Source organism: Diachasma alloeum, unplaced genomic scaffold, assembly GCF_001412515.2.
Source record: "Diachasma alloeum isolate Michigan unplaced genomic scaffold, Dall2.0 Dall_scaffold_00339, whole genome shotgun sequence".
Lineage (NCBI taxonomy): Eukaryota > Metazoa > Arthropoda > Insecta > Hymenoptera > Braconidae > Diachasma > Diachasma alloeum.
The window spans coordinates 961,977-974,364 of NW_021680478.1; the positions used below are offsets into that span (position 1 = coordinate 961,977).

The 12,388-nt window shown below is 35.4% G+C and overlaps 1 protein-coding gene across 2 annotated transcripts; it reads left to right on the forward strand.

Annotated features, from left to right (window-relative positions):
- Window positions 1–202: 202 nt before the first annotated feature.
- LOC107040616 (metal transporter CNNM4) lies at window positions 203–10,437 on the forward strand. Of its 2 annotated transcripts, none has more exons than XM_015260758.2 (13): window positions 203–705; window positions 3,429–3,699; window positions 4,248–4,403; window positions 4,549–4,704; window positions 4,911–5,099; window positions 5,166–5,339; window positions 6,099–6,270; window positions 6,459–6,650; window positions 6,878–7,024; window positions 7,103–7,243; window positions 7,304–7,576; window positions 8,236–8,711; window positions 9,534–10,437. In XM_015260758.2, exons 1-13 carry the CDS (start codon window positions 242–244, stop codon window positions 9,690–9,692), a joined length of 2,970 nt encoding a protein of 989 aa, XP_015116244.1. In that variant the 5' UTR covers window positions 203–241; the 3' UTR covers window positions 9,693–10,437. The 2 variants fall into 2 exon arrangements, with proteins under 2 accessions (XP_015116244.1, XP_015116245.1); XM_015260759.2 differs by having other exon boundaries at window positions 8,251–8,711.
- Window positions 10,438–12,388: the final 1,951 nt, after the last annotated feature.

The following is a 12,388-nucleotide window of genomic DNA, read 5'->3' on the forward strand; positions in this document are numbered from 1 at the left end:
CCCAAATCCCAACGTTCCCTCTCATTCAAAACAACCAAGAACCCCATCCCGTCGGCTTGGCCCCCATCGAGACCTGCGCAATCCCGCACCGCAGTCACTAACACAACCTCACAATTATCGACAACAATGCGCACACGTTTGTCCCCCCGATAACACACAAACACTCGAAATATCCCCTCAACATTCACCAGTCCCTCACTCGCCGGACGGACTGCGCACACTGAGCGACATTCGTCGCACGATGGCGCAACATGTTGGCCGAACGCTCAAACCGGCTACCCTAATTCTCATTATTTTCACATATTTCCACGTAACCACGGGCATAAACATTACCCCAAGGACTCCCCAATTCGTTCCCAAAATCACTTCGATAAAACAAATTCCAAGTGATAAATTATCAAACTCAAGTGATACCACCGAATCATCGGTAACAAGTGATAACAAACTAGTGCTAGTGACTGGTCAACACCTCGCGAATCTCAATAACTTTCACTGGTCAAACGATGAAAATACCTGCAACAATGACAGCAACCCCCTGACCCTAGTGGACTTGCGAACTTCACCGAAAGGACGTGACATTGCGACATACAAATTATCATCCAACGATAAATTTGAGGTTACAAGTGTCTATTTCTGTGTGGGAAGTGTCGACGAGTCCCATACGACGTCATGGACTAATCTTGGCAGCGAATTTTCCCTCAAAATGTGAGTTCTTTATTTATAAAATTCTATTTTTCAATTTCATTTTCACCAGTCATTTTGCTTAATTATCATTCGTTGCACAATTGTGTGATTCGTTTTTCCTCGTTCCCAGGTGACGAGTCACCAGGTAATTGCTCATTTTCTCTTTTCTTTGTTATTTTTATTCATGGGAGAGGGTAAAACCAACTCCATTCAATCGTTAATAACTGGGGATTCGCAGAGTGAAACTGATTAATTTTTTTTTTCCTTTCAAAGTGATTTTTTAAACTTCAAAATGAGAGCGGTTTCATCCGAATGGAATCGTTGGGTCCGGAGATATCGATGATTCAAGAGGACTCCTCCACCTCAGATTTCTCCGTTCCTTTCTTTGTTTTATTTCTCATCTGATAATAAGCATTGATAGGGAATTTCATCGCACAGCGGAGTTAATTCATTTGGAGCAAAAAAATATTTTCGGTTAAAATGAGCGTAACGCACGCATGGCCTAACGTCTTTGAATATAAAAATAGATATTGCCCTACATCTGACGATGTTTCACTACTTACGGATTAATGTAACTGTGGCTTTACGATTTATAATAAATTTTGTAACGTTGATTCGTTGGATGAAACATTGTTGGAACGATAAGTCGATGAAAGAGTAGACGCTCGGATTCAGCTTTGTGCACGGGGTTTATTCTGTCGAGGTGTTAATTGGGCATTTGCTTTCACATTTTTTAACGATGCCTGGAAACTATTTCATGTTTTGTCCATTTTAATCACATGTTTTTCCAATTTTATGTCGTTTGAAGATTTTATTGATGTCTTAAGAACTGGGGGAATATTGTTTTGTTTATTAATGAGAATATTCATGTCTATTTGTTGTATTGGAGTTGACTGTTATGATTGAATGAAATAGCAAAGCCTATTTTTAATTCTATTTCAATTCCAGAAGCAAAATAATAAAATACTATTTTAGTTTATTTTGTCGAGATATTAATCAAGCATTTGTTTTCACATTTTTCAATGATGGGTGAAAAATATTTCATCTTTTGCCTATTTTAACCACATGTTTTTTCCAGTTTTATGTCATTTAAAGATTTTATTGAAGTTTTTAGAGGCTGGAGGAATATTGTTTCGTTTATTAATTAAAATATTTATGTCTATTTGTTGTGTAGAAGTCGTGGAATCTAATACAATGTTATTTGATACGAATACATGATGACAAAGCCAATGACCTATTTGACCACTTCATTGAAATATCGAAATACCACAGACAATTGCTGTTTGATTCTATCAGAACGAGGAATGAAATAGCCAACGTCTACTCTATTTCAATTCCAGAAGCAAAATAACTCCCGATAATCCGAAATAACGAGCTTCAAATCATCGAATACTGTTTCTATTCGATTTTCATGAAGTAGTCAGCTCTGAATTTTTGAATGAAAGTAAATTACTGATCAAGTTCATTAGAACGAAATGACGATTAAATGAGCGATAGAAACTATCAATTTTGCAATTAAACCTGTCGTAGTGGAATTCAATGATTTTTCTTCTGTTCCATTTTATTTTTAGATTTTCCTCATGTTTCAAAGATCTGAGAAACTATGATGTGAATCATTAATTAAAATATTCATCAGTATTTCAATAGTTTCATTCAGAGAAAATGCCATTTTGTACGAATAATTGATGAGAATTATGTGAACTATTTTTACATTTCTGAAATATTTTGCAACTCTAAATTTATGACTGGAATAAATCACCCATCAGGCTCGTCACAATCCAACGAAAATACAATAGAATTCTCTGAATTTGCAATTCCACCTCTGTCTGATTTTATTCGTACTTTCAATCACATGTTTGTTCCCATTTTAATCGGGAATGAGTCATTAGTGTCTGGTACTCGTTATGTAGTTGGTAATACTAATGCGAGGGCTTGCTGTGTCACTGCAATGATAGCTGAGTGGCAACAAAATCATCGCATACTCTTTGTCTCGATGATCAATGCAGATTAAGGATATCCAAGTACTTTGGCTCGTTTTTCTCCATTGAAATGCTTTTCTACTTTTGTTGTCGAACACCAGAGCTTTCATTTGAGCCCCATTCAACCCTAACTTTCCGGAAATTTTACAATGATTTTATTACTTAAACTTTACAGATGTGAGGCTCACGTTTTTGAGTTTCTTAAAATGCCGCGAATCGAGGATTTTAATCAGACGGGTCAGGAAATAGTTTTATCGCCGTGTGGCATACAATATTTTATGTCTTTGGGCCCGAAAACCGCAATTTAACCGAGAAAATCGATGTTAGAATCGCGGTTTTACGGTCCTAGGGACATAAAATGATATTTTATGCCTCAAGTACCGAGAACCGCGTTCTAACCGAACAAAGTGAAATTAAAATTCGCAGTTTATCTGTGCTCGGGCCATAATATACTATTTTTTATGTGTCCAATACTGCGTCTTCGCCACTCGGAATAAAATAAAACATTGAGAAGGTTTGATGGGCGAAGATTTTGTCAATGGATTATTCGATTGAAATTCAGCATCACATTTTCCTTTTTCTCCCCTCTGGGTCTCCCCCTGGGCCTTCCTCTGGACTTTGGATTTTGCTGTTTCATTTGCTTTTCAATTAATCCATTGACAAAATCTTCGCCCGCCAAAGCTTCTCAATAATTTTCCATTCTACTGAATGGTGTGGTCTTGGATATCCTTAAGACGAGGGGGATTTATATCGGTTTGTTTGCAGAAAGGGCAGTCGTTTGCAACGAGACGTTGCGGACCCTCAGGTAGTTTCGCTGTCACCCTACACCGATGTCAATATCAATGGCCTGCGAGTGGAACATGCCGTCAAAGAGCCTTTCATTGCCCAGGACGGAATGCCCGAGATTTTGGCCGGGGGAGAAGCTACTTTACGACTATTTGGCAGTGGTCTCAAGAATGATACCAAAATCGTGTTTACGGATGAGAAGCCGCAGGAGGACAAGTCCTGCACTAGGATCAAATCGGATGAATTTCAAGTGCGTGAATGTTGAGAGCAGTTATTCTATTTTACGACATCAGTAATTAATTTTGTGTTCATTAGTTCACTCCATTAATATTTCATTGGTTTAATTGGGTCAAGAACAAATCGTTTTGGAGAGAAACTTGAGTAATTGATGAAGAATTAATTAATTAGTTTTGAAGCGGTCTGAAAAAATTTTATTTCTGTAGAAAAATTATTTCCTTTTGCTTATTTGTACTCCATGTTTTTTCAGGTTCATATTATTTGAAGATTTGATTGATGTTCTTTAGGGCTGGGGAAATATTGTTTGGTTTATTAATGAGAATATTCTATTTACAAATTGTTCGATTTTACCATTCATTTAATTGTGTCAAGAACGACAAGTTTCAGAGAAAAAATTGAAAAAACCGTTAGGTAGATGAGCAATTGATGAAGAATTAATGATGATTAATTAGAGTTATGAAGTGATAACACAGAACAATTTTAATTTGAAAAAAAACTCCAATTCACCATCCTAAAAATCATGTTTTTGGTTTAATAAGAGTTTGTAAAAAAAATTTTTAGGTTCAAAATGCGGACGAATTCACAGGGACTGTGGACGTAATACTGCCCATGGGGTCGCCCTTCTACATTTGCGTAAAACAAGTGAAAAACCGTGATGGAGGACAAACCGAGAAACGAGTATACTACAAGCATCAGGGAATGGAGAGTCATAAAGCAGTGAGTCGAGGATTTTGTCAATTATTCCTCCGTCCCAGAAATGGCACTGAGTTCGGCGTTATCTCGATGCTCGAGACTATCCGGATTGAGGCCGATAAATCTGGTGAAAATTATCGTGATAACTAATTAATTACATTTCTTCCAGATTCGTACGTATGAAAAAATGCTAGCACTCTGGCTGCAAATCACGATTATCCTCACGTGTCTGGCCTTCTCAGCGCTCTTCTCAGGGCTGAATTTGGGGCTTATGGCTATGGACAGGACTGAATTAAAGATTTTGTGTAATACTGGAACTGAAAAGGTTCGTCAAACTCAAAAAACCACTATTGAAGATAAACGAGTGAAATCAATCTCATTAAATCCTCAATATCCCCTGAACTAACGAAGCAATTTGCATGAATCAAGTTCATCTTTTAAGCTTGAAAAAAAATCTTCAAAATGAAAAAAATGTTGAATTTCACTCTGCCAATCCGGAGATATTCATCACTTTTTATTGATGATTTCCAGGAACGTAAATATGCAAGAACAATTCAACCAGTTAGAAATCATGGAAACTACTTGCTATGCTCTATTCTCTTCTCAAATGTCCTGGTAAATTCAATATTCACAATCTTATTGGACGATCTAACATCTGGAGAAGTTGCTATCGTATGCTCGACCTTGGCGATCGTGATTTTCGGTGAAATTTCCCCTCAAGTGAGTGTAAAAAAAAATGAAGCGATAAATACATCATATCACACGAATTAACGATTAACCTTGCAGGCATTTTGCAGTAGACACGGACTCTGCGTGGGTGCCAAAACAATTTACATAACAAAGCTCATGATGGTAATAACGTTTCCCCTGAGTTATCCCATAAGTAAATTCCTGGATTTCATGCTTGGTGAGGAAATTGGAAACGTTTACAACCGTGAGCGTCTCAAGGAGCTGGTTAAGGTAAATGTGACGACATTATGTCATTGAATTCATCAAAGTTAGGGGGAAGTCCTCGATTAGTTAGACGATTGACTTGAAACACTAGCTTTTTATCACGAGGAGACTTCCGCAAAACGATACCTTGGATTAGATTACCAAATACTGATTAGGATGACGTCATAGGATCATGCGATACCGAAAAATTTAGCAGAAGAATGTCAAGAGTTAATTGTACTTGAGTTTTCAAGAACGAAAAGCTAGAAGATTAACGTTCATCAATAGTTTTTAGTGAATTTCTTTACTGAATGGAGAAATTGCAATTTTTCTGCACAAAAATATTGAAAGAAATGGAAAATTAATTAATTAATTAATTAAGGGAAATATTAACTGTTTAATTAAACTAAAAAAGTCAATTTTTTTATTTTAAGAATTGTTTTTGCTGAATATCTGGAAATTGAAACGAAATATCAAAATTTCTGCAGATGATATTTTTTGTAGATCTTGATTAAAAAAAAAAGTTTTCACAAAATCAAGTTGAAAAATTCAAGTAATTTTTTTCCTTGCAAATATCTTTAAAAAATGGTGAACATGTTTTCGTTAATTTCTAGCAATTGAAAAATTTTCAAATACTGAAATTTCTCGTCATAAAAAAAATTCTTGAGTAATATGCACATTGAAAAACTTAAAAATGAGTTATTTATGTAAATAACTGGAAATTTTTGTAAAATACTAAAATTCCCTGCTACCAAACCTTGAAATCAACCAAATGAATGCCTCCAGGTGACAACTGGCTACAACGATCTCGAGAAAGACGAAGTGAACATAATAGCTGGAGCCCTTGAGCTCCGCAAGAAGACAGTTTCCGACGTGATGACCAAAATCGAGGATGTTTATATGCTGGATTACAACGCAATCCTCGACTTCGAGACAGTCTCCGAAATAATGAAATCAGGTAAATCCCCAAGACCGAGAGAATACTGAAACCCATCGTCTCGAATTTACGATAAGCCATCGACGAGAGTGATGCTTATCATCCCCATGCATTAAGCCCTTATCACAGAACAATACGCTACCCACTCGAGAAATTATCGATCAGTCAAGGTCTTTTGAAGGTGCTACTGACCTTATTTCGCATTTCAGGATTCTCAAGAATTCCTGTCTACGAGGGAGAGAGAAACAACATCGTGACAATGCTCTACATCAAGGATCTGGCATTCGTGGATCCTGACGACAATACTCCATTGAAGACATTGTGCCAATTCTACCAGAATCCCTGTTACTTTGTTTTCGAAGACGTCACCCTCGACGTTATGTTCAAGCAGTTCAAAGAAGGTAAAAAACATCTAAAAAAATGAATCGCACTAAATCGTGAATAACTTGAGAACGGCAGAGTGAAATTTCTCGCCTTTTCTTTCATTTCAAAGGTATTTTTTCAAGCTTGAAAACGAGCCCTGACTCATTCAAATCGTATCGTTGAGTCCGGTGATATTGGCGATTTAAGAAAATTCATTCAGCTTTTTTTTTTAATTAAATGTGAAATTATGTATTTTATCGCTCAGGGCACAAGGGCCACATGGCATTCGTGCAGAGAGTCAACAACGAAGGTGAAGGTGATCCATTCTACGAAGTAACTGGCCTGGTAACCCTGGAGGACGTGATAGAGGAGTTGATTCAAGCTGAAATAATGGACGAGACAGACGTATTCAGTAAGTCAATAATCTGCATATCATCCTGACCCACATACCACCGATAGAATAACCGATAATTATCTCAATGTTAAACAGCTGATAATCGAAGTAAACGAAAGAGATTAAACAATCGTCCGATGATGCCGGACTTCACTGTATTCGCTGAGAAGAAGGAGAACCAGAGAATTCACATCTCTCCACAATTGACATTGGCAATGTTTCAATATTTATCAACGAGTGAGTGAATCTCGTCTTTTTGCATCGAAACATTATCTAACTTAATCAATCTATTTCTAGCTGTGGATCCATTCAAACCTGACACGATATCGGAAACAATTCTCCGTCGATTACTCAAGCAAGATATCATTTATCACATCAAAGTTAAGTCTCGTGAGAAGGCACGCAATGATCCAGGGGCTATAATATACCAGCAGGGCAAAGCTGTTGATTACTTTGTCCTGATTCTTGAGGGGCGTGTGGAGGTGACCGTTGGAAAGGAAAATCTCATTTTTGAAAGTGGACCATTTACTTATTTCGGGTGTCAAGCACTCAGTCCTAATTTTGCTGTTGGTGAGTCATTTATTTCTGTAAATAGCGATGTGTCCTGGAGGAAAGGATGTACTGTGGTGGAGGGAAATTGATACTTCAAGGAGTCTTGAGCTGTCATTTGCAGGAGAATGACATTGATTTTCGTCTAAAGGGAAGATAATGAAAGTTTATATTTCGTTGAGAATTCAATGAAATTATGAATTTTTAGGGAGCAGGAAGATGAGAATTCCTAAACTTTCTTGAATTTTTAATAAAAATATGAATATTCATTACAAAATAACGCTCAATTTTCAATCAGTTGTATGTTCAATGACATATTCCCCTGAAATTTCCTGATTTCTATTAATTTTCATGCAATAATTGAATTGAAATTTACAGTTTCCATTGATTTTTCAACGAATTTTCAATTATCAACGACGAAATAATTTGAAATTTCATCCAAAAATGTTCAACAGTGTATTACGAGAAAATTATTCAAAAATACGTACTTTAGAAATACAATTCTGACAATATAATAATTATCATTATTTATTTGTCAATCCATTCAACAGTAATTAATTCCTCTCTGCGGAGCTACGTATTTTTGAATAATTCCCTACAGATACTTTTTTTCTCCAAGGACACATCGATATGTCAACATTTCCCCCATGAAATCATCATCAGCTCAATCAATCAATTAGCCTCGAATGTTTCAGTGACGGAGTCCCCAACAACGACAAATCCCCAAAGTCTGGGAAGTATCCAATCGATAAATTTGGATGCCATACTGCGTCACACATTTGTGCCAGACTACACAGTGCGTGCAATAACCGAAGTCTTCTACGTTAAAGTCAAGAGATCACTGTATCTAGCAGCTAAAAGAGCTACGCTATTGGAGAGAAGCCAGAAAGATCCGTCGCCGAGTCAGGATCAGTTTGACGATGAAGTTGAGAAGTTACTTCATTCATTGGATGAGGACGATCACAGTATGCCAACGACACCCAGTAATGAACGTAGACATCATCACAGAGTCAATGATGCACGTCAACAGCAGTCACCAGTGCGGAGTGCAACTGCCCCAACGTCACCTCTACCAGTTAGTGCGAGTCCAATGACTAATTCAAAGTTTGTACCGAGGAACGGGCCTAATGGGCAGTTGAAGAATTCACCTGTGAAGGTTTGACTTTTTTTTTCTTCTGGTTCAGTTTTGGAAATTAATCTGTCAATGATATATTGCGAAATATAACTTTTTTTTCAAACATTCTCTTTTTTTGAATGAATAATTCAAATTGTTTAATTCTAATCAATTTCTGATGGAATTTTGACTAAAATGAAAAATCAAATTGAGATTTTATAAATTGAATAATCAAATTATTGCAAATTTTTAGTAACCTAGGGTCAAATGGAGCTTAGAAAAATTTATGATGCTGAGAAAAACAAATAGCCAAATCATGTTAAAGATATCCAAAAATCATTTACAATTTAGCGTAGATTCAACTATTTTTAATCATAACTATCAATTAAGTTGCGTGAAGAAAATTTGGAAAAACTCATGAATATTCAGATTGCAAAAAATCATGAAATTCAGAACTGCAAAGGTTAAATGATAAAATCATTGTAAAATAACTTTGTCATTTAAACTATGATTTTCATTTAATTATTCACTTAATCATTATTATTTTAATTATTGAAAAAACAGCCAAAGTCCTTGGATATCCTTAATGTCCCCAAGAAATAAATGCACAATTTTTTTAAAATTTTCTTTTAATTTCCCGTTTATTCGGGTAAGACCCTACGGTAATTAAAAAATTCTGCAATTGAAAACTGTACTCCTTTAAAACCTGTAATCCATTAAAAACTCCACTGAAACGTCAAAAAGACTTCAAAATCGATTCCCATATTTGAAAAATCATCTCAATGTCAAATTCCTCATTATTAGACGAAAAACGACGAAAAACGCCTCCACAAAAATTCTAAAATGACGCTCTTCGTCTTTCAGATCGAAGAAATTCCAATGAATCCCCCCGAAGGTCAGAAACTAGACCTTGACGCGGAAATAGCATCACGTCAAGCTGAAGCAGCTCGTTTACCCACGAAAAAATCATCAGTGGACGAGGAAGAGCGTGAGAATCTTCTCTCAAAGCACATTGACTCTTAACGCTTGCAAAATGGCCGTGCGAGTAACATCGTCACGGCTAACGAGGTAACAACGAATAGTTGCTGCAGCCCAAGTTCAAACAGTATCAATCAAACAACGTGACATTTCATACTTATTGCTGTAGCCTTAAGAACGGATCAGATACTTAATTAGTAACATATTAGCTGTTTCGTTTGAATGTTAATTGAGACAGTGCTGAATTCGTTTGCTACATTTTACCAATCGAATTGAATTTTTACTTTAGATCTCCTGCTCAGGGAACTGATGCCAAATTCACCTAAATTTCCATTTCAATTTAATTCGTTAGGTCGAGTCAATTGAGTTTTTCTAGCAGAAGCAACAAAAAAAAACAAAAAAATCTTGAAAACCTGTCACAGATTATTTTACAGAGACAACACGATGATGTTTCTTTGTCACTTGTACATACCATTCCAATTTTTATCATTTACCATGAAAAGTATTTCAAATGAAAATTAAACCACCACCTTACGATGCGTTTATGATACATGTGACACAAATACTCAGCCAATCAAAGGTTTAACCACTTAGTTTTAAATGAGCAAGTCTAAAGAATTCTCAAGGGGATTAGAGTCAAATTTCATGATGAAAAATGTTGAGTACGATTGCCTAATATTAATAATCTTTTATATAATGTTCGTTAGTCCTGTTTAATCATGTTTATTCGTTGAATGTTTACCTCTGTCGTATAGATTCCGAGTGCCTGCTTACTTCTCAAATCATGTTTTCAAGGGGATTGGGGGGGTGGGGCGGGGGGGGGGGGATAANGGGGGGGGGGGGGGGGGGGGGGGGGATAATTATGAGATACCTTGGGTAGAAAATGCCATCGAATTAGACCTAGCTTGGCGGTTGTATCCAGTGTATTTGGATACCTCCGAGTAACACATTATTTTTTATACCAGAAAGAAAGGGAAAATTGTGAGTATCTCATTGGACAAACAATCCACTAACATCGAACAAGCTGTAGAATGTATTAATCATTCAACTGCATGAATTTTTATTGCATATGAAAATTGAGTGAAGAATATCAGACCCTTATTTTACCATTTTCATACACTGAGAAAAAAAATTATTTTTGCGAAATATTCATTTACTTGAGAGAAGTATTTATTTTTTCAAAATCATATTTCTCCAATCGAGTCATTCCCAGGCGAGCCTGATTAGGTTTCAGTTATAAAAATCATGGTGCTCCAAAGGATGATTATGTTCCACATGACTTTGGAGGGATGTCTCTAATGATTATTCATTTTTCCTAAATTTCGTATTTTCTAGAGAGAAGAATTTTCATCAATTTTTTAATGTTGATAATTATTTAAGGAGTTCACTCAAAGTCATAACTAACGGGTTCATCTTCTAGAGCAATATAATTGACATAATTGAAACCTAATGAGAATTGCCTGAGAATGGCTCGAATTGAGAAATACGGCATTGAAAAAATTAATTCTTCCCTCAGGTAAATAGATATTTGGCAAAAATGATTTTTTTTCTCAATGTAAATAATAAAAGATTCTTCGTTACTCAGAAAAATAAAAAAAATACGTATCCAATATTCTTCCTCAAATTTTCATATTTCATAGAACAAAAACCCCATCATTCGTGTTTTCACATAAATCCTGTCGTATCACGAATTCAAAATTGTTATTCCTCATTGACAATTTAGTTATTTATTTAGTAATACCGCAGACAATAAGACGATAGTTATCAGTGATGAAGAATTCTTGGAAATAATAGTAGCTACTATTCCTGTTTGTTCGAGTTTCATAGAAGAATCATTTTTAATGAATGCACGCAAGAGTCAGTATGTGATCCATGACGTATAAAAAAATTGAGAGGACATGATTGTTAGAAGGTGCCTATTTGTACGATGAGTATCGGTGCTTCGATGGAATTAATGAGTTTTGTTATGAAAGTGTAGTATTCTCGATTAATCACAGCTGTAGCTACATATTTTCAAGTTTCATTAACAATCAGAAAAGTTCCACAGGAACACATGTTCCCTGGCAAGTTCAATCAAACAAATGCGTATCATTTATCGAGAGTATGTTAGTGGTTTGCGAACATGTTAAACTTAATAGTTATCTACGTATAGAATATAAACACAAATATATATGAATTTATATTGATGAAGTATGGTGATGTTGAGTTATGTGTTCGGTACAGAAGAATAATTAAATGAGAAAGATACTTGTAAACGTAAATAGTTTCGATTGTAATGAACAAACTCTAAGTCAAATTTGCATTTCATTTAATATTGAGAGATATTTCAGCATAAAAGTATAGTTAAACTGTTGTACTTATTGAGAGTCAAAAACAAGGTGAATTTGATTTGATTAAAGCATATCTCAGAAACTATTTGATTTGTTATTTGTCAATCAATTATTTAATCCTTTAAATCCTTTTAATCACTTTATCCTTTCATTTTGATGAAGGATGGTGATGTAGTTATGTGTTCCGTACAGAAAAATAATCACATGAGACAGATACTTGTAAACGTAAATAGTTACGATTGTAATGAACAAACTCCAAGTCAAATTTTCATTTCATTTAATATTGAGGATTAGAAACAAAGTGAATTTAATTTTATTAGATCACATCTCATAAATTATTTGTCTGTTTTATTCATAAATTAGTCATTTAATCCAGACATTACTTCATTAAACTCTTAATCACTCCATCTA

Bases quoted from the DNA above. Each gene is read 5' to 3' on its own strand.
- LOC107040616 (XM_015260758.2), top strand. From the start codon at position 242: ATGGCGCAACATGTTGGCCGAACGCTCAAACCGGCTACCCTAATTCTC. The intron at 5,340-6,098 runs GTAAATGTGACG...GAATGCCTCCAG, and splicing joins GTCTCAAGGAGCTGGTTAAG to GTGACAACTGGCTACAACGA. The intron at 6,271-6,458 runs GTAAATCCCCAA...TTCGCATTTCAG, and splicing joins CTCCGAAATAATGAAATCAG to GATTCTCAAGAATTCCTGTC.